Source organism: Phoca vitulina, unplaced genomic scaffold (assembly GCF_004348235.1).
Source record: "Phoca vitulina isolate PV1807 unplaced genomic scaffold, GSC_HSeal_1.0 scaffold28, whole genome shotgun sequence".
Classification (NCBI taxonomy): domain Eukaryota; kingdom Metazoa; phylum Chordata; class Mammalia; order Carnivora; family Phocidae; genus Phoca; species Phoca vitulina.
The window spans coordinates 14,067,384-14,090,691 of NW_022589731.1; the positions used below are offsets into that span (position 1 = coordinate 14,067,384).

The window sequence follows — 23,308 nt, forward strand, 5'->3', positions numbered from 1 at the left end:
ATAAATGTTAGCTATAAAGGGATGACGTTTACTTTTTCCAATCTGTACACATTTATATTGCTTTCTTTTTGAGAAGAGATATTTTTGAGAATATTTACTACATGTGTAACTGAAAACAAAAACCTTTCCATAAAAGGACATAAAAAAGAAAAAAAAATACCCTGTAGGTAAAACCAGAACAAAGGTATGTGTGGATATAAAAAATTTATACTGAATTCTAGTTTTTGGCTGAGGGGGAGTAACTGCTATGTTTGTTAAACAATTACATAATAGAGGAGGTCTGTTTCATGGCTCTGCCATCCTCAGTGCCTACAAAGAGCCGCAGCATCTGGGGGCTTGTGAGAAATGCAGAATCTTGGGCCCCTGTCCAGGTCTGCTGAAGCAGAATCCCTATTTTAACACCACGTCTGGGTGACTGGAATACAGTCAGAAGGTTTGAGAAGCACTGTTTATGACCTATCAAAGGGATTTCCATGTGAAAATATGGACTTAGTTGGGCTTCCAGGGGTGCAACTAAATGATTTTCATTATTTTACTGTCATGATGGCTTTGCATCAAAGCTTTAACATGTAACAAAGGAAAACTCCTTGCTTTGAGGGGTGCCTGGGTGGCTGAGTCAGTTAAGCGTTTGCCTTCGGCTCAGATCATGATCCCAGGGTCCTGGGATCGAGTCCCACGTCCGATTCCCTGCTCAGCAGGGAGTCTGCTTCTCTCTCTCTCTCTCTCTGTCCCTCCCTCTACCCTTCCATCCCTGTTCGTTCTCTCTCTCAAATAAATAAAAATAAAATCTTGAAAAAAAAAAAGAAAGAAAACTCCTTGCTTTGGGAACTGATCTACCTTGTTGTTTATTATCTTAGCTGTGAAAGAATATACCACATTGTCTTTGGAAGCTCAGCTGTGACGAACCATGTGTTCAAGAAATCTCTTGACAAGCCTAGAATGGGGGGACGGGGCAGGTACTACAAAGGTCTGAAAAGGTTTGGACTTTTTCCCCATTGGTGTGTACAGGGAGTCCTACTGCTTATTCATAAACATCCAAGCAAATAATCTGCCTATCAACAGAATTTATGTAGTTATCAATCCAACTGATAGGAAGGCATACAGGTGACACATTCTTCCACTAGCAATAGGGATTTGGGCTGTACTCTAATGACTGCATATTAACAAATGGCTGGCCAATCAGGGACAATACAGAGCCATCAATATGGGGCCACGGGACAGTTCAAGTGTGCCCTCTTGGACAAGAAATATTAGTCTCTCTCCTGTACATTATCTAGTCCTAAGTGACGGGGGTCATAGTGCTAATACTGTCAATTTTAGGCCCAGAGGAGTTAGGTGGTTATACAGAAGGAACTGCTGACCTGCCCTTTCTTTCACATTCATTAAACACTAGAGGAATAGAAGATGGGATGGAAAGGAAAATTAGAGAAGTTTACCGAAGAGTGGTCTAAAAATGAAGTATTTTACAGATTTATACATAAGGACTAAAATGGCATATGTATTGTAAATTAAGGCTTCCTTCAGATTTTTATTTTTATTTATTTATTTTTTATTATTATTATTATTTTTTTTAAGATTTTATTTATTTATTTGACAGAGACACAGCGAGAGAGGGAACACAAGCAGGGGGAGTGGGAGAGGGAGAAGCAGGCCTCCCGCGGAGCAGGGAGCCCGACGCGGGGCTCGATCCCAGGACCCCGGGATCATGACCTGAGCCGAAGGCAGACTCTTAAGGACTGAGCCACTCAGGTGCCCCTCAGATTTTTATTTTTAATAAAGTTATTCTCTTTCCATTATAAAAGTAACGTGCTCATAGAAAGAATGAAGATAGGGAAAACTCCCACATTTGCTCACTGATTTCTCTATAAATGTGATGTGTGTTGCATATTAGCATAATTACCTCCAATAGCAATCAGTCGGTCTCCCCGCTGAAGATCTGCAAGTGCAGCAGGCGAGTTTGGGGCCACCGTCTCAATTATGACATGCCCAGCATACCCATCAGTTGACTGGACAAGGCGAAGTGTAAGTCCGACACTTTGTAAATTCCCCTTTATTAATTCAACCTTTGATAAAGAGAAAAAAATGAAAACAATGGGTTCATGGTAGGGGAGTGAGAAAACATTAGCCCACTGAGAACACTGTAGCTGATGCTGACTTTTGTACCATGGTGACTATTTTTACAGACAAATAAAAGAGGAGATTTTTATTGTGACAATGTTAACACGTGCTCAGACTACACATATGGGGTTCAAAAACATTAAACATACTTTCTTATCTTCAGCATGTCTTATTTAAGATCCATTCTCACTGTAGAATATTTGGAAATAGAAAGGCAAAATGAAAAGAAAACACTCCTAATCATACCATCCAGAACTGCTGTATACTTTCTAATACATATATTTTAACAAAATTAAGATCCGATTGTGAATATAATTCTGAATCTTGCTTTTTTGAAATATAATGGGAAATATCTTCTATGTCATTAGATGTGCTTTGGAACCTCTTTTTTTATGATATATTGTTAAATTATCTTTTTGGGGGGCAAAGTAAAAGAGTTTACATTTTATTAACAGGTATCTTATTAATGAGATAGCCTTTTCTAACTCATCAAGATCATTTTGTTTTCTAAACAAATGTCACCTAATTTATCAAAATATGTGTCCCAGATTCACATCATCTGTGAACTAAAGACAATGCAACATGTTATGTCCTCATTTAAATTACTGATTAAAAAAAACAGATTGAATGCTACATCCTTCTAGATGACAAGAATTCAATCTGTGTTTATTGAGTTAAATAAATTACAAATCAGTCTAATTGTATTATCATTCAGCCCATGTTTCTTAGTTCTGGTCTTCAAGAGATCTCATGAGGGAGATCTCTGCCAAATAACTTGCTAATATCCTAATATATCACTGTCTGTATCACTTTAATAAATAAACCCTACTTTTAAAAGCCAGAAATTTAATTCTCCTACCTAATGGTGTTGGCTGGTAAAAGAGACCTAACTGGAAATTGTTTTTTAATATGGATGTTACTAGATTTTGTAAAGTTGCTTTTAGATTAAGTAAAATCTTAATCACATTATGCTCAAGAAATGGGAGATGTAGTCAAGTTTTTGATTATCTAAAGGTTTACACACAAACCAAAAACCCTCCAAAAAACATACGTATTTAAACCTCCAAAAAAACTGTCCAATTCTTGCCTTATGATACAATAAATAATCACCTTATAATGTTAATAGTGGTTTTCACTTTTAAAAAGCCCTTAAGAATACATTCTTTCAAATCCACAAACATAAATAGATTCTTAATATACAGAGTGCCAAAACTAAAACTTAAAATGTAACATTTTCTAATATGAGAAAGTCAATAGTACCAAATGGGCAAAAAACTAAATTGTATGAGTCTGAGAACTGTAAATTTTAAAAAACACTTTGAATGTGTTTTTTGTGATTTACTCTTTGTTCTTAACATGGAATAGAGATTGGGTGGATGGGGTTGAGAAGGGAATTGAGGCTAGTATAGGTTTTGTGTAACTGACTTAATTTATTTTCTATATACCAATCATACTATTCCCTTTGCTTTTCTTATCTCAAATGATTCTTGAAGTAAACATTCCAGATGGAAAAGGATAAGGTTTTCAGGAGGAAAAATAAGGGCAGATAATACATTACTGCCTGCCCCCCCTTTTTACTACTGGTTAATAGTAAATGCTATTGATTTCATACTTACACAGGGAACCAAACTTAAGACACTATTTCTTCTGCCTCTTTTCTGGTTAAGATTGTTTTGCTTCCTTCTAAACTCACAGTGCTGACGTGTCTAATTTTGGGATTATAGGTACAGCCTTCTCTGAAACAGAAACTTAAAAATTTAAGTTCTGACAGCAAAAGTTTTAAAAGTATAAAAACACCTCATAATTAAAAACCTGACAGAACATTTAAAAATGAGTTATCACACAAAAATTTTTAATGTGAAATTTATGATAAAGTTTACAAACAAGACTATCCAAATGATACCATGACTTCTGGAACAAAACTGACATCTCCATTGGGATGAAACTATTTTTAAACAAGAATAGCCAAAAATAAAAAATTCTCCTCCATACACAGGTATTTATTTTTTAAAATTATATATATGACTATTGGATATACCATGCAACTATAAAACATATGCCAAAATATAATTCTTTAAATGATGAGGTGAAAATAAAACAGAAATCCTAAATATTTTTTATGTATCTGCATGTGGCATGTACCCCTCTGAAACATGGAACACCTTATTACCTGGGAGGTTTTGGTTTTGAAATTTTTATTATGGAAAATTTAAAATATATACAAAAACAGAGGAGAGGTAAAATGAACCCTGTGGTAGGTTATAAAACATGGTCACAAATTACTATCCTTGCATGCACGTCCCTCTGTAATTATTCCCTTACCCAACCTGCCATTAGAGGCGTAACTTGTTTCTCCACCCTTCTCAGCAACCAATATAACCAGAAAAAAATAAGCAAAGACAAGATGATCTGAACATTATCATCCCTGACATAAGTGACATTTAAAGAACATGATACCTAACTATGACAAATACACATTCAAGTGCACATAAGTTCACCAGAATGTGCTAGGTCATAAAATAAGTGTCAATAAATTTAAAAGACTGAAATTCAAGATATGTTCTCTGAATGGAATTAAATTAGAAGTCAACTAACAATAAGATAACTAGGAAAACCCCCAAGTATTTGGAAAGTAAAAACAATACGTTTCTACATAATTCATGGCCAAAGAAGGAATCAAGAAAAATTTTAAAAACATTCTGAATGGAATGATGAAAATACAAATTATTAAAATCTGTAGGATGCAACTAAAGCTGTGTTTACTAAGAACTGATAGCTTTCAGTGCTTATACTAGGGGCAAAAAATACAAAATTAGTGAAATTAGTTCCTACATCAAATCAGAAATCTCAGAACAGAAGAAAAGAATAAAGAGCAGAAATCAATGAAATATAAAAACATGAGATCATGAGAGCTGATTAATGAAATAATAAAAGTGATAAGCCTCTAGGCCAGACTCATGAAGAAAAAAAGACACATTACCAAAATCAAATAAGAGGGACCATCACTATAAAATCTACAAACATCAAAAGAATTAGGCCATATTTTGGACAATTTTATGCCAATACATTTGACAACTTAGATAGATGCACTGGAAAAATTTCCTCAAAAGATACAAATGACAAAACCCCCAGAAGACAGAAATTTTGGATACTGCCATATCTACTATTTATATCAAATTCATAACCCCGCCATCCCCACCCCCACCCCCCAAACTCCAGGTCTAGACTGCTTCGTTGGTGAATTCTCAGGGAAGAATAGCAATCTTATCTGGAATCTTCCCAAATCATGTGTTAAGGCCAATGCTATCCCCTAATTCTAAAACCCAGACAAACACAAAACAAGAAAGCAGAACTACAGACTAATATTTCTAATGTTCAATCACAGAAGCAAAATTTCCTAAAAAAATTTTTAGGGAATTTAACCTAACAATATATAAAAAGGATAATAATAAAAAACAACTGGAGTTGATTTCCAGGAATTTAAGTCTGATTTAAGCAGCCAAGAATCAATCAATACAATTTACCATATTAAGAAAACAAAAACAAAACAAAAAAAGAAAAAAGAAAAAACCCCTAACATCCATTCGTGATAAAAGTCCCGAACAAACTAAAAATACAAGGGGACTCTTAAACCTGATTATGGGCATCTACAAAATTCTACAGGTAACATCATAGTCAATGTTTTCTACCTAAGATCAGGAACAAAGAAGGATTTCTGCTTTTACCATTTCAATTCAGTATTATACTGGAAGGTACAGTCAGGGTAATAACACAAGAAAAAGGGAAGGCATAGAGATTGGAAAGAGAAGAGAAAAACGGTCTTTATTTACAAATAACATGATCTTATACATGAGTAATCCTATGAAATCTACAAAACAACTATTAACAAGTGAAATTAGGTCACAGACTACAAATTCACTTACAATAGCATAAAAAATATTTAGGGTTAAATTTAATGAAAGATGTACAAGATCTGTATGCTGAAAACTATAAAGCACTGCAAAGGAAAATTAAAGAAGACCAAAATAAATGGATAATGATACCATGTTCACAGACTGAAAAACTCATTACTGTTAAGATGCCAATTCTTCCCAAATTTACCTACAGATTCGAATGGAAATCTCTGCAGGCCTTTGGAGAGGCAAAGTCAAAGAGAGGTAAAGGACCTGGAATACCCAAACCCATCCTTAAATAGAACAAGGATATAAGACTTATACTCTCTGATTCCAAGGCTTACTATATACAGCACACACAACATAGATAAATCTCAAAGACATGTGGAGTGAAAGGAGTCAAACACAAAAGACCATATGCTCTATGATTCAATTTGTATGAAATTCTAGGAAAGGCAAAATTTATAGTGACAGAAAACAGATTAATACTTGTCAAGGACTGGGGGTTGGAGACTGCAGACTGAGGGCATACAGTACTACAAATAAAATTTTCAAGGGATGGAAATATTCTATATCTTGATTGGGGTGAAGGTTACATGATTGCATACAATTACCAAAATTCACCAACTGTATACTTAGTGAATTTATTGCATTTAAATGATGCCTTAATAAAGCTATTAAAAATAAAGCAAAAACAAAACCCCCAATATACCATTTTTGTCTTAAGATACTTAAATATATAGATTACTGATAATTCATTCAGATAGCCCTTAGTTTTCCAATTTACTTAATTTAATAAAAACAACTTGGGATGAATTTAGATGGTCCTTAAGTCAATCAGGAAGGACAGCAACATTTAGATAGTTTTTCCATTTAACTTATGTCAGTGAAATGCATCCTGACTCTTATGTACAGATAACTGGAAATACTACACTGTAGATACAGGATTAAACCAGATATAATTATAAGAAGCAAGAACAAACTGTGTCTGAAAAAGAAAAACACTTGAAAATGTAACCCAAGTTTTAATGTTATGTACTGTTAAATCACCAAAAGAATATGCATAAACTTTTAATTTTTGTCAAATACTTGCATGTGGTTAAAAAGAATCAAATACATAAAATAACTTATACTAAAAAGCAACAGTCCTCTTTTTCTAAGCCCCCCACTCCCATACCACAGCAACTACCTAGTTTTTAGGGATTACCTTTTCTTCCTCTAGGGAATATATTATTATCTCCTAATGTATCAAATTTGAGACAATCTGCTGACTTCCTACTATTACAGACAAGGATGTAGCCCCATCTTCCTCTCCCCAAATACAGTAGAGTTCATCACTATTTTTAGTTCTTCTACATAAACTCTTTACAATTTTAATTAATACACTTATACTTCTATTTCTTATTTCATCTTTCTTGATATTAGGACTTCTATCTTTCCCTTCACCTCTCCTCTTTACCTTCTACCTTCTAAACTCTGTCAAAGTTGGTAACTATTAACTTTCTAACTAAAATTAAGCTATCAAATTTGATTCTAAAAGCTAAAGATCAGCAGTGTTTATTTATAATTACTGCAACCATATAAACATTATTAATTGTAAAGCTGAGCGTTATTACAGTTTCTGTTTTGTAGAGCCTTTGTTTTTCTTGGGAGTTTTTTTCTTTCAACAACATAGCTTTCACTTTAAATGTAGAATTTATGTAAGTACGGCTTCTGCAGTTAGCTCTTAAATTCATTTATCCATTTGTTTACATATTATTTAGCACCCAGTTGAAGGGAAGGTTTTCTTTACCCACCCTTTGCCTCCTGCCGAAAAGAAGCCAGTTAATAAATGCAGAAGAAATTATAAGATTAGAGAAATCACCTTCTGGCAAATACCACCACCCCCCGCAAAGGTAGAGGGACTGTTTTAGATTTTAAAAAAACAAAACAGGACACAGAGACTAAAGAGATGTAACAACCTAATGTTATATATGAATCTTGATCAGATACCAGCTTAGAAAGAAAAAAAGGCTACAAAAATATTTATGGGACATTGGGGCATTTTAATATAGACTATCAGGTAAAATTAGGGAATTATTAATTTTCTTATGTGTGATATTGGTTATTATGGTTATGTAAAATGCCCTATTTTTAGAAGATTCATACTGAAATATTTAGGGGTGAAGTATCTACATGTTGATGTCTATAATAATCCTTGACGATGACTTGAGGCAAATGTTAACCTCTCTGAATATCATTGGTAAAATGAGACATCTATCTCAAATGTGGAGCTCTGAAAAGGTTCAGTTGTTATTACTGTTATTAGCAAAACTCAGCACTACTAGTCAAAAATGGGAATGCAAAAGGAAATTTAAAAACCAGTCTGCTGCAAATGAACAAGGCAAACTATTATGACACAAACATCAATTCAGGACATTAGAATATTTAAACTATCTTATATCGGGGAAACATTAGTTTTATAGGATCAAGACTGAGAGGCTAAGTTTATGATAGACTTAAAAAAAAAAATAAATAAAAACCTGTCTAATAAGAAAAGACTCTTTGGTGACTGGTGTCAACAGTTGGTAAAAGAATAGCTGCCAGTTCAAACCAATTAGAAGTACAATGGGCTCAAGCATGGTCTTTACTTCCAAAGAGGGAGAAATTATACTAATGGTGGTAAATATCTACTTTTTCACAAAATTGTAAGTTTTCATTTCATTATAAAGTTTCCTCTATGCAGGAGACTAAAGATATATCAGATGAAAGAAAAAGAAGGGGCCAAAAAGAACAGTAGGGTGAGAAAAACTGTATTTCTTATGGACAAATAAAGTATTGTGAAGAAAAAATGAACATGGAACAATATTATATTGTCCTTTGGGGCTGAGCATGAAATCTTTTTTTTTTTTTTTTGAGGGGGGGGGGGCAGAGGGGGGGGGAGAATCTTAAGCAGACTCCACACCCAGCATGCAGTCTGATGTGGGGCTCGATCTCACAACCCTGAGATCATGACCTGAGCCAAAACCAAGAGCTGGACACTTAACTGACTGAGCCACCCAGATGCCCCTGGTCATGATACCTTTACTAAAAAAAGAGAAAGGGGGGGATGAAAGTGAAGGCAAAATGTCTGTGTAACAAATACAGGTACACATTAAGGTGGAAGGCCTGGGGTCAATTTCAATAATCATCATGTAATAACTTTTCCTTGCTTATAAGAAGCCAACTGGATATTTTTAAGTTCAACCAAACTGGGTGATCCCCTACTGCAAAAGATAAGCTACAATTAAGGAAAAGTTAACCTCTATAAAATTTTTCCATCAAAATCTCTGTAGATATGCAAGTTTGCTTTCTATGTTTCTTCAAGGTAAACCTTCTTGTCCCAAGTGTAGATCAAAATAGTAAATAATAAATGGGGAGGTAATAAATGGGGTCACAAAACCTTTTCCCTTTGGAGCAGTCATCTGGTTAACTTCATGGAATTTGTCTGGAAGTCTTAAGCCAAGTCCTCCAAATCCAAATCTGTGGTGATGTAAACTGTAAAAACTCCATGATCCTGAGACTGTTCAGACCACAAGGATCCTACCTTCATCAGAGGATTGGAGGATTGGAAGCATCGTGGTCAATATTTAAATGTTTGTTAGCATTGTTCTAGAGATTAATATAGATTTAGATTAATATGGGATTTAGATTAATATCTAAATGATATTCCAAGAGCAAAGCACAATGGGCCACAAGACATGTATGGATATGGTGTTATGGGAATTCAGGGGGAAGTGAAGACTGCCTCTGGATGAGGGGTCTGGGGCAGGCTTCATATAAAGAAATGGCATTTAGGTTCTATCTTAAAGCATGAGAACAATTTGACTAGTGTAGGGAGTTGGGGGCAGGGGGAGTGGGAAGTGGTAGGAGAGGCTGTCATTCTAGGTCACAGTAACATTGCTAGAGCAAAGAGATGGAGACAAGAGTTCAGAGCACATCAGAAAATTAAAATCATCATGATGGTATTAGCTGAGATTTAATGGGAGAGAAAATTCTTACCCTGATTATAACAACACATTTTACTAGGAAAAAGCAGCAGCACTTCATAGAACATATCACAGAATCCTATGTATTCTGATATCTAATAGAGAAAAAATCCTACAATATGTCATCTTGCAATAAATGTATATAGTTTGCAAACCTCTATTAATATCTATTTGTTATAAATATGTTCCTTAAACCTATATTTTGTGGCATGGCTGATATGTTATAAGAGAAAGAAGAAATTAGTAGGTTAGTACATATTAAACACTTACTATGTGCTTAGTAAAACAGACACTAATGTTTGCCATGTTCTCCCCTGCTCTGGGTCTATCTCTGCAACTCTCTAATTCCCAGTATGGTTAAGGTGGGAACAGCCAGACTTACATAACATGGTTCCACTGCTCTGCCTCCTTACATGGTCCAGACCATGACCCAAACTGGACCAATCAGAGTTCTTTTCTGGATGGTGGGAATTCATCAGATTCAGAGATTCCTTGAATGGGATAAACCTAAGTCTAGCTGTAGGCATCTGTGTATCTTCTTATGAACTGGGAAACAAAACCAGTCTGCAGAGTGAAGATTAAGGCATATAAACAGCCAGGAGCAGAGAGGAAAGAGAGGCCTGACAGTAGTTTAGTTTCTGGTTCCAGTTTGTTTCTAAGGCCTAGCCACCCTCCTGCTAAAAGCTAAGCAGAGTCTAACCCACAAAACGACGAACAGTGGCCCTCGCATCTGCCTGTGGCATCCGTGCAACACCAAAAAAGTACCTCTTTCTTGCTTTAGCTAGTTTGGGCACAAATCTGTTTCAAATCAGCTCTAACTTAACAGGTACTGTGTTAGAGACAGTCACAGACAGTATCTCATTAAACTCAAAGTGTTATATTTATTCAACTGGAAAGCTACAAATACATCATAAAAGTTGGACGTAGTGTTTTCTGTGTGGCTTAGCCTGTGTCAACGGGCCTGAATTTTGTTAAAACCAAAAAGTAGGTTTTAATGGAGTAGAAATATTATTTCTAGTATTTTCTGAATTACATACAAAAAAAAGTTTATCAATTGCCAAGAACTGCTGACACATACTAACTAAAACAGCAATTACATGCGCTGAATCACAAGTCAATACACACAAGATTGCAGACAGCCTGCATTTAACTTTGCCAATAATGTCAGACACAGGTTAAAAAATTCTAGCTGTATGTGCATCTACCTTGGGGAGAGCAATTTAGTAAAAACACCGAGATAGCCTTTAAGAGCTCTCATACTCTGACATCCTTTTAGCCTCTCTTGGACCCAGCTGGGATGCTGTATTTTCACCTGGGGGGAAAACAACATATTGATTTTTTAATCCCTTCCTAACATGCACATAATTCTATACAATGGATAAGAAAAGGATATATTTTAATAACACATCAATATAGCTCTTTTACAAACTGTTCTCTCCTATACAAGCTTTTAACATTGAGGGAAAAAAAAACAAAACAAACCCAGACGTGCAAGAAAAAGGATCACTAAGTGAAAGACCCTAAATTACTATGACCAGGTATACTTTTGAGTATTTTTTCATCAAATACGTTTCTGAAAAAGACATCCTGAGAACTATCTCCCAGCTTTTTTAGTAGAGTAGCGGGGGAGGGATGGGAGAAATGGCACAACAATCTGTTTACATACGTACACAACGCCAGTATACAATGGAACTTTTATCAGCAGGCTTTTAAGTGCAAATAACCATTCCCAGTCTTCCTGGTCCATGATGTAAACCAATACCTTTTCTACCAGAATTCTCATTATATTACAATTTAAAAACATGCTCATGATCTTCAGACACATCGGTATATTCTATAACTCCTCTTCTCAAAATGAAGTGGTGTAACACTTTCAGAAAAACCAATGTTGATCTAAGAAACACACATTTAACAAAACCTACAGCAAAGCTACCAAGGAAGAAAGGTAATGGGAAGAAATGCACCAACTGACTCACTCACTCATTCAAATGCTTAGGCACTTGGCCTAGAGGTTTAGCTGTGAACAACACAGATGGGCTTCCCTGCCCTCATGGAAGCAGACAGAATAGGTAGGTAGAACAAATAATTACAATACTACATATGCCATTTAACAGGAGTCACCTAACTAACTAGAAAGCAAGGAAGGCATTCCTAAAAAAACAAATTTAATTTGACACTTGACAGATTAGTAGTTTATCAGGCCAGGTCAGGAGTGCAGGCAATGTGTCTCACAATGAGAGCAGTAAGTTTGAAGGGAGGAGATGACAGCTAGGCATATTTGAAAAAATGAAGGAAGTTTAGTATTACAGCTCTTTGACAAGCTCTGTCTACATGTAGAGGGAGGGAATCTTGGTTCATTCAACCAAAAGACCTTTCCAAAGTAAGAAGAAGAATATCAATTCCACCACCAATTTTATGCCCAAGATACTCAAAGTAACTATGGTATAAGAAGCATTTGGGTGTGCTAATTAATACCATAATGTGACTGCAAACTTGAATGTGAATAATATTTAATCCACACTGGTCCATTCAAGCCCCTTTAAAAAAATGCCCAATTTCACAAATACTAGCACAAAAAGGGGAAGGGTTTTTTTCCCTTAAAGAAAAAAAAAAGAAATCTAAAAAGTCAAATGTTTCAAAAAGATACATATGTTTGTAAACCATTAAGTACTTCTCCTTTTATACATCGCTGATGTAGATTATCCAAATTTCCGAAGTTCAAGTACTCTAAACCTAAAAGCGAAGGCCATAAAACACAAACCGAAGGAGTTTGGAAACAGAATTCTCCCATGGATACATTTTATTTACTTAACCAAAATGTGAATGCTGAGAAAGAGGCACTTCATAAATTGCTAAATGAAGACTGAGGCTCTAAAAATAAAATCATATAGTTGTTGTTTTCTCAGGGCAATCTGCCGTTGAGATGAGCAACTTGTGACTTAGAGTGATTGCTCTGACAGACTCCCTAGTGGGTAGTTACGAAGGAAAATGCCTACATGTGATGGACAAAATGGTGAGAAGCACAGAAACAGGTCTGACGTGGGCAACACAAGTGTTAGCTCAAAGTTTCCGGGCAAGCTCAGCCTAGCGGTGTTGCTTGCCTGGCTGCAGGGGCCAGGATCCAAGGGGAAAGGTCTGCGGACTACTTCTTTCCCACCTACCTGGGCAGATTGAAACTTAATTCCCCTTTCCCCCTTCCTTCCCTTTCCTATGCAGGGGGTAAGAGCCCTGAGCCAGCCACCAAAGACCCAGGACAACAAGATTAAACAAGGAAGACAAACTACACTTAATTTGGCTCTTTCCAGATGGACAGAGAGTGGATTACATCAGGGCAGTGATGGTCTGGAACAATGGAAGGGCTTCCTATAGAAGCTTTCTTTTTTGAGAAGCATGTTGATAGGAGACAGCTAAGTGGCAGAATCTAGCTTTACAAGAGGTGGCCTTTGAAGAAGGAGCCGTCTACATAGTTCTGTTCCCATCATTAAACATTTTTTAGAAGGGCATTCCTTACTCACTGCAGTATTCAACTATTACTGTGTTGATCTGCAGTGGTTTTGTTGCCTACATTTTTTAAAAACTGAAAGCATACACTCTTTCAACTATCTGATGAGTTTCTGCAGCCTGGCTAAGAGCCTGGAGAGCAACTGATGTGGGATGTCTCTGTCAATGCCTCTAACCTCTCGTCCTCCTCCAGGACTCTTCTCCACCATGTGAGGTCTCTAAGCTTCACCTACTTCCTCACACATGACAGAGATTTGACCTGCTTTGCCCTCCTTTAAAAATCTGCCACCACCTAGGGTTAGGCCTGGCTTCCTAATTCCTATCCTTCTTGAAGGGCCCTCTGGCTGGGTACACATCCTAAGCAGGGATAGAATTAGAATAACAAGTACAGAGATTCTAAAAACAATTAGCTTATAAATTGAAGTTTTTGAAGATACATGCCTGAAAGTAGAACTATTTGTTTATGCCAACTAAATACCCTGGATCTTCTGGGATTGTGCAAATTTTAAAAGTTGTCTTCAGAAACTATTCTAGTAATGCAGCAAACATTTCTGTCAGAAAGCCACCTGAGTTTACAAAATTTGGACACTGTGTTCATGAGAATATAATACAGATCCTTTGGTCAAAGTAGCTCAAACTCTAATTTCAGAAGGTGACTAAAAATCCCTATTTCTGACGGGCCATTGTAGAGATTACCTTTACTTGGCTTGCTTTGGGGCTTGGAAATTGAATTCTGAATATCAGGGATCTAGGCAATTATGATTACATTATTGAAGATTTATCCCTGAACTCTGAATTTCAATTGAGAGTTCAGGATTTCTAAAACTAGAACTTTTATATTAAGTTACTGAGCTGTATGCAAGGGAAACAACATACTCAGCACAAAATGTGGCAGAGGTGTAACATTCTGGTCATTTCCTTGAATACCAGATGTCAGACCAATTTGCTTACGGTTACAGAGCACAAATTACTGCCAGGCTAGGAACCAACAGCTTACCGTCCATCTCAATTAGAAGCAGCAACAACCTGCTGTTGAAGATCTTGGGCCAGATTTCATATTTTACCACCCATCACTTTTAAAAATTATAACCATAAGTGACAATCCCACCACAAGGAGAAGCATATGCTCATGTTCACAGCCATTCTCTCTCCTTCTCTCCCACTCTTCCTTCTCCCTTTCTCTCCCCTCAACACACAAACACACTTGAGTGTAAAGTAACACAAGTAACATTTGGCTCAATTCTGAAGCGACAGAGCTAGAACTAGAGTACTATTACTAAACAGCTGCTCATAAAGCACATTTCAATAAATTATAATTCTGAGAAATTAATAGAACAATTTCTAGGTTCTAGAATGAAAATGGGCACATGTGAAAAGAAAGAAAATATTAAGTCTCTGAAAGGTCATTCTGTATCAATCCAACCCCCTTTTAAGCACAGGCAGGTTTGACAACACAGAAGATGCAAACTGAAATACTCCATGGGACCCTCAACTACTGGGTAACTGTGTGTGCGCTTCCAAGGACCCAAGTACATTCTCAGCCACCTTCTATTCAGGTCCACCACCATCTAACAGGAAAGAGGAAGTACCGTATTCGTTAGCAGTCTTTTCTGAAACTGTCTTGTATGAGCAAAGAGGATTCACAATTTAACGACTGAGCCACCCAGGCGCCCCAAGGATTCACAATTTATACCTAATCGTACTGTCTTTTTCATAGAAGGTATAATTCTGGAAACAAATATGGCACATATCTTGGCATAAAAATTACTATCAACTCCCACAGAACTTTCCAAAGACAAGTCGTTAAAGTTTACTTCATAAAGGTTTAAATTAGAACAGTTTTTAAACTCATAAGCCAGATAAATGAAAAAGAATCGGTCAGGTAAAGAAGCGCTACTGCAGAAGTTTTCATACCCCCTGTCCCAAATGATGACAAAAATTATTTTTTGAAGACGTTTTTAAAGGGGCATATTTGAGTAGTACAGTGAAAAAAACCTAAATTTTCTCACTTGGAGTTTTACATGTAAATAGTTTTTCAGTAGAATGCCTCAATTTTCAGTGATCAGCTTTTAATGGATAGTTAACAAAACAAAACAAACCAACACTGGAATCAGCCCCTCCTCAGCACTAGGGCAGATTCAAAATTCCTTTTTGAAGAAAAACTGAAATGTCTGGGATGGCTTGTATTCAGCGCTGGGTTTGAATCTGGGCTCTAATGTTTACTAGTTCTGTGATCTCAGACAAGTGATTTGGCCACCGTGGGTCTTATGTGTATAAAGGGGATACTAATGTCTACCACACTGGTTGTCAAAATTAAAGAAACTACAGGAATAAATGACTGGCACAATCCAGGCACTTCCATTGCCTCTCAGGAGGAACAGGAAGACTCCTTTCGGGAGTGAAAATACAGTGAGGCCCCTCAATCTTCAAAACAGAATGCCAGCTTGGACACTTCTCTGATAACCTGGTCTCTACAGCAATTAGATGGTAAATTAGAACCGCATCCTTTGGTGCTCTCATCTAAGAGACAACAAAGATACAGAAATATGCTGAAAAAGTGAAGTCCATTATACAAAACTGACCTAAGAGATCTAAAGAATAAAAATTAAAAATGATCAAAGTAATCATATCAAAATAACTACCTTGCAATCCACTTAAGTTTCTTCTCTCTCTTTTTAAATCTGATTGAAGTCTCCATTAATGCTCTGATTTGGAACTAATTTAAATTTTATACAACCATTCCAGTGAAATAAAAAGCTCTGAAAAGTATGCAAAGTCTGAGGTTATTATGGAAACAACAGAATGGAACATTGTTGCCCTTTTAAATTTCTTTGTCAAATAGCTCTGATTCTGAATCACCAAGTCTACCCCTGGCTTCATATACTATCACTGTACTTCGGTAGGGGATTTATATCTTACTAAGGAAGTATTAAAGAGTTTTAGAGACAGATTACTTATTTTTTTTTATCTTGAAATAATTTCAAACTTATGGAAAAGATGCAAAAATAGTACAAAGGATTTCCATTTTATCCTGAATTCAGACTTCCCAATTGTTAACATTTTGCCACATTTGGGTCTCTCTCTGCATATTTTTTCTGAACCATCTGAAAATAAGTTGCAGACATAATGCCTCCTTTACCCCTAAATATTTGAGTGTGTTTCTTAACAAGGACATTTTCTTATAACCACCGTATAATTATCAAAGTCAGAAAATTAACACTGATACAATCTACAGACCTTATTCTAGCTGGAATGCAACTGTGAAATATGTACCAATAGCCTCTTACTTCTGCACAGTCTCTGACCAAAGAATCATTTGGATCAAGGGTCAACAAACTGTAACCTGTGGCCTGTTTTTTAAAGAAGTTTTACTGGAAAAGAGCCACACTCATTTGTTTATGTATTGTCTCTAGCTGCTTTAGAGTTAGAATAGCAGAGTTGAGTAGTTGTGACTATGACTATCTGACTTGCAAAACCTAAAATATTTACTGTCTGGCTTTTTATAGAAAAAGTATGCCAAACCATGACTTAAACAATGGATGTGCATGAATATATTCACACTGACATTACAGATTTCTTTACAACATCAAAAAATGGGAAAGTCTACATGTTCATTAATAAGTGATTGGTTAAATAAAATATGTCACACAGTGGAGTATTAGGCAGAAATAAAAACAATAACACATGTATATGGAAATAAAAATAGGCCCTCAGTATATTGTTAAGTAGGAAAAAAGGCAGGTTATAAAAGACATGATCTCATTTTTAAGGAACCATGAACATAACCTGTGAATAGTATGTATATGCTTGTGTTTATAAAGTTCTTCTAAAAAGTTAACAGTGGTCTCCCTGGGTAGTGGGATTATGGTTGGCTTTCCACGGTTTTCTTTATAGCTTTCTGAATTTTTTTTATATGGGCAAAAAATATAGCTCATACCAATTTCCAAACATCATTTTTATCTTACAGAAACTGATTTTATTGTTAAATATGCATTTGCTCAAATTTCACACGAGTATATCACACAGAAATTAAAATTCTGCTTCATGATACCTATGCTTCCTTATGCTCAGTGGCTTCCCACTTAGACTTCTAATAACATTCACAGTGTTGATCGATTTACGAAAGATAATTCACACATCATTCATTTAGAAAGTGAGCCATCTGTCCATACTCTACGAGTCACTTGATAACCTTTAAAGAAATATAATGAGTTACCCAGAAGTAGTCTTATTTACAATGATTAATAAAACATTCTTATCTTTTCCAGTATAGAGCATACTGTTTATATATAAGCAGCTTTCAATATAACCACTTATTTGTCTAGTCCGATTCAGTATCAATGTAAATTAACATGCTTACAAATGAGAAACACAGCTGTCCTAAACCCACTTTGATCAGGTCATGTTCAATATTTATGTGGAGAAATACACAGCACCTTATGGAAATACTAAAAAAGACTGACTGTTTAACAGGACATAGGAGTTAAGTGTGGTTGTTGCTGCCCTTTGCCCTTGCCCGTTTGAAGATACGAACAAAACCTTCAGCCTAGTTTTACTTTTAGTCTATTCATCTGAAAGACTTCAATTAGTAAATGACAGAACTTCACATTTACAGTAAAATGAAACAGTCAGTGCTAGAGATCTCAGGTTAGTCCCATATACTACTACTTTCTAAATGTTCTAAAACTATGCTATTAATGACAGATATCTAGGCTTTTTTTCTATGCTATGACACTAACACTGTTTATTCCTATGAAGTTCTTAATTTATCTTAAACCTTCCTGAAATTTAAACGCTTGTCCATGTTTTAATCCTCATGTGAGATGGGCAGCAGCTGGCTGATCTCCATCCTTCTTATAAGAGCCCTTATTAAACTTGATTTTTTTTTTAATTGCTGATGTTCTTAAAAGTCACTGTTTGGCCTGTAAGTCTTAAAAAACAAACAAAAAACACTATCCCATGACTGAAGAAGCTATTTCCCTGTCCTCCTCACCGTGTTATAGGAAGGATTTAAAAGGATATATAAAATGTCAGCACTAAAAACATAGGAGCAAAGGAGGTGGCATTTAGGTCAAGTTTGATGATAATAGTTACTATTATAGTTATTACAGGCCAGATACTGTGCCAAGTGTTTCACTGATATTTAACCCTTGTACTGTTACTATTATCTCTATTTTAGAGACTAGGAAATAACTTGTCCTACAGGCACAGAACTAGAATCAAAGAGGCCAGATCTGAACCCACCACTGGTGGGATGGTACAGTAATTAAGAACGCCAGCTCTGGAGTCACACTACCTGGGTGTGCAGACCGTCTTCACCACTGGCTAGGCTGGGGGATCTGGGTAAGTTACTTTCTCTCTGCGTGTCTCAGTTTCCTCCTATATAAAATGGAGATGACAAGCATGCCTATTCTCATGAGGCTGCTAAGAGAATTACATGGTTGCTGCATGCAGTCTTACCATCATGACTGGCACAAGAAAGTGCTCAGATCTTGTTACTGCTCCTAACGACTATGAGACTGAACACATGTGGACAGGGAGGTGGACACTACTACAGGATCTCTGGTAACACTCAACACTTTTCTCATTGTTTATTTCCTCGTTCTGCAACCTGCATCCGAGGGTATGACTTGGGAAATGAGCTATTTGGCTAAGTGGCTTTCTGTGGGGAGGTGCTACTGTGCCTCAGTAGGATGCTTTAGTTCATGACAAAGTATGGACTGAGTGGATGCGTATTACTCAGACCATAGCAGACAGGAGGGTCCTGAGGAACAGAATTCAAAAACAGTGTTTAAGTTTTATTAATATTATTTTAACTTGTTTTCAAAAGCTGTTTTAAAAAATATTTAGATTCTTACTACTTTCTGGTGAAACCATTCTGCTTCTCTTTACCCTATTTGAAAAAGAGACCTAAAAACAGAGCATATAACCCCAACTGAAGTGTTCAACTTACTAGATGTCAAGACCTTAAATGACAGCATCAGATGTATAAAAACAAAAAACAGTAGATCAAAGAGGCACATGAACAAAATCCCATCTCTAGATCGACCTTTGATAACCACTGTACCTCAAACCCAACATGTCCAGAATGAGATCTTCTTTCTCTTCTTCCTGCCGCCTCAGGCTCCAGTCCTTCTGGCTTCCTCTTTCACTCTCCCCAAACCCCACATTTCCAGTGGTATCCAAGCCACATCGATTCTATTTTCCACTTTCATTGCCCACATTCTGGTTCAGACTTTCATTGTCCCTCACCCCTACTATTTCACATCCTTCCCTTGTCAAATCATCCTTGACTTTATCCATTTGCTGCCAGATTTAGTAAAGTTATTAATTACTACATACTGTATGCCAGATACTGAACTAGACATTTTAATATAGAGATTTCATTTATCCCTCCTACGTCCATGTGAAGCACTATCAGTCCCATTTTATAGGGGAATAAAGTGCTTGTGGAGATGGGTTTGAAGACATTGACTAAGATCATGCTATCAATAAGTGACCTAGCTAAGACTCAAATTCAGAGCCAAGTATGCCTTTAACCAAGATTCTGATGAGATCACTTTCATTCTAAAAGCTTCCATAACTCCTACTGTCTTGGAGAGTAACAGCCAAACTTCTTAATCTGGTATTTAAAGCACTTCTGTAATATGGTCCAACCTTTTTATTGTTGTTTTGTATAATCTTCCTACCCTACCATATTCTTTATCAACCTGGACAACACATATTAAACACACTAAGAAACTATGAAACTATGAAATATATTCCCAAGGTGTCTTATGCTCACTAGTATCCGAAACATACTCAAACATTCTCATTCTTTATTTGGTTTTTAACTCATGTCCTCCACCTTGAAATGCCCTCCCTACCATCTCAAAATACTACATATACCCGGGAAGCTTGGCTCAAAAGTCACCTCCTATTCTTTCTTGGTCTTCCTAGAAGAATGCTATCTTCTAGTATTTGGTTCTGAAAGTCTCCATAGTATTTGGTTCTGAAAGTCTCTCCATAGTATTTGGTTCTGAAAGTCTCTCAGAGCATTTAAATGCTAACTATAATACTGATGCTCACCATACTGCTGATCTTACTTCCTCACTGCTTATCTTCCTTGAAAGAAAGATCATACTCTCGTTGCTTATACCACATATTAGGTTTCTTCTTCTTTTTTTTTTTTTTTTTTAAAGATTTTCTTTATTTATTTGACAGAGAGAGAAAGAGAGAGGACAAGCAGGGGGAGTAGCAGAAGGAAAGGGAGAAGCAGGCTCCCCACTGAGCAGGGAGCCCAAAGCCGGGCTTCACACGGGGCTTGATCTCAGGAACTGAGCTGAAGGCAGCAGACGCTTTACCGACTGAGCCACCCAGGCGCCCCTCAGCTTCTTTTTCATATTCACACAGCGCCTTACATGGATTGGAGAGTTGATGTTTCTATATTTTAACCTAAGTTCCTACTCTTTTCACAGTATTTCACAATCATATTAAACACACTAAGAAACTATGAAACAGAGAACTGCATCCCTCATTTTTAACCAAGATGAACTTTAAGAGTGGAAATGCTGCACAGGATTTACTACTAAAGCTTAAAAGGCATTTAGCTTATTTAAGAAGCCAAATTATAGAACATTACATATGGTTAAAATTCCACTGAGTCCCTACTGTATTCACAAATATTATCAAATTGAATTAAACCAGAGTTTTCATAAAAACTGGCATTTTCAAAAAAGCTTTATTTGCTCTAATCTTTTTCTTCCTTTTGATAAGATTAAGACTGTAAATGGCAAATGGTTAAATAGGAACACCAAAATGCTATCTGCAAGGCATTTGGCCTTAAGCAAACACACCAAAATGCCAGCTCTGAAGCATCTAGCCTAATGTATTTATAATTTGTCTGTTTCAGATGTTCTTTAGGAACTCTTTTTGACTCTTTGTATGTATATTCAATAAATTGTAGACAGATCTGGATAGCTATCATTCAGCAAGACTTCTAAAACTCTCCAAAACCAAAAGGGAAATAAGACAAGTAAAATTTTGGATCACAGTCATTTTATTTAGGTCACTGACTATACACATAGAGTAAGAAGTTCTTCTAATGTTTTTAATAATGCCATTATTCCATTATGTACCATATTTGTAAACTAAAACCCTTACTGTAAAAACCAGGCTTTTGGGACGGTTGGGTGGTTCAGTCGGTTAAGCATCTGCCTTCGGCTCGGGTCATGATAGTGGGATCCTAGGATTGAGTCCCACATCGGGCTCCTTGCTCAGTGGGGAGCCTGCTTCTCCCTCTGCCTTCCGCTTCCCCTGCTTGTGCTCTCTCTGACAAATAAATAAAATCTTTAAAAAATATATTAAAACCAGGCTTTTATCAGTAAATCTCATTTTGTGACTAAGTCATGCTGAAACCTAGAAGTCTAAAAGAAAAAAGGCTGAGGGTAAATGGAGGCTCAAGGCTAGTCAGTCATCTTCAATATTCCCAGAAACATTTACTGAATACCCATTAAATGCCAAGTGCTATCAGCAAAAACAATCACAGTGTCTGCAGTAAAGAAACACACTGGTGAAGATCACACCTATCAAATTATCATAGAAATATAAGTATGAATTCCCAACTATGAGAAATATTCCCAGGATGCCTGGGTGGCTCAGTTGGTTAAGCATCTGCCTTTGGCTCAGGTCATGATCCCAGAGTCCTGGGATTGAGTCCTGCATCAGGCTCCCTGCTTGGGGGGAGTCTGCTTCTCCCTTTCCCTCTGCCCCTCCCCCTGCTCGTGCACACGCTCTCTCGCTCTAATAAATAAATAAATAAATTAATTAATTAATTAAAAATATCTTAAAAAATATATTCCCAAGGTGTCTTATGCTCACTAGGCAAAGTTAAATAAATAAATAAATATCTTAAAAAAAATATTCCCAAGGTGTCTTATGCTCACTAGGCAAAGTTTTCTAGAGGAATGATGATTGGTTGATGTATCAGCCAGGGTCTGATAAGGAAAGAGAAAACACCTTAGTATTTGAAACAGAGGTTCTTCAAAACAGGGGAATGGCTACCCAATGACAGAACTGAAAACCAAACAGGAGAGAGTGGAGCTACTCAGATACTAGCAAAAGTTACAGGTCACTACCAACGTTAGGCTAGAAAAACAGAGGGGAGGAATTGGTATTAGTACAGGCCAGGGGCTAGAGCACCCAGCATAAGCAGGAAACATAGTGGGCCTGTCCTAGCAGAAGCATGGAGCCCTGGAGGGAGATAGCAGCTGCCAAAAATATTTGTTCCCAAGGCAGAGGGGAACAGGAAGAATACCCCGGCTTCCCCAGTCCACTTCTATTTCCCATCAGAACTTCACATTGGTCAAACCCAGCTGAGAGTCAACTGATATTAAAGCCCTGGGAAAACTGCCAGCAGAGGTCAACTCTGTCATGACATGGTGCAGGGGTCAGGCCCAATAATGTATCTAAGGGTGATCAAGCTAAGGGTTGCCACAGAGACCTGAAGAATGGGATAGGTACAGGTATACATGTGGTAAAGGGGGTTGGGGGAAGGGTGCACATGTTCAAAAGCTGTGTAGTAGACAGACTATGGTAAGTGTGAAGGAGTGAAAGATAGTCAGCACAGCTAAAGCCAAACAGGAGCGTAGAAGAGAAGACTGGAGAAATAGAGGCCAGGCCAGGGAGTGCTTTGTGGGGCACATCAAAGAATTTGTCCTCGTTCTAGGAGCGACACGAAACCACTGAGAAATTTAAGGAGGCAACTGAAGGATCATATTTGCATCTCAAAATGATCACTTATCCTCCTCT

At 36.8% G+C, this 23,308-nt stretch overlaps 1 protein-coding gene across 1 annotated transcript in view; it reads right to left on the reverse strand.

Moving 5' to 3' along the window:
• Positions 1-23,308, reverse strand: part of PDZD8 (PDZ domain containing 8) — a 76,123-nt gene that overhangs the window by 5,336 nt on the left and 47,479 nt on the right. The window contains exon 4 of the mRNA XM_032422997.1: positions 1,901-2,063. Coding sequence (XP_032278888.1) covers positions 1,901-2,063 — 163 coding nt within the window. The remainder of the gene's footprint in view (positions 1-1,900; positions 2,064-23,308) is intronic.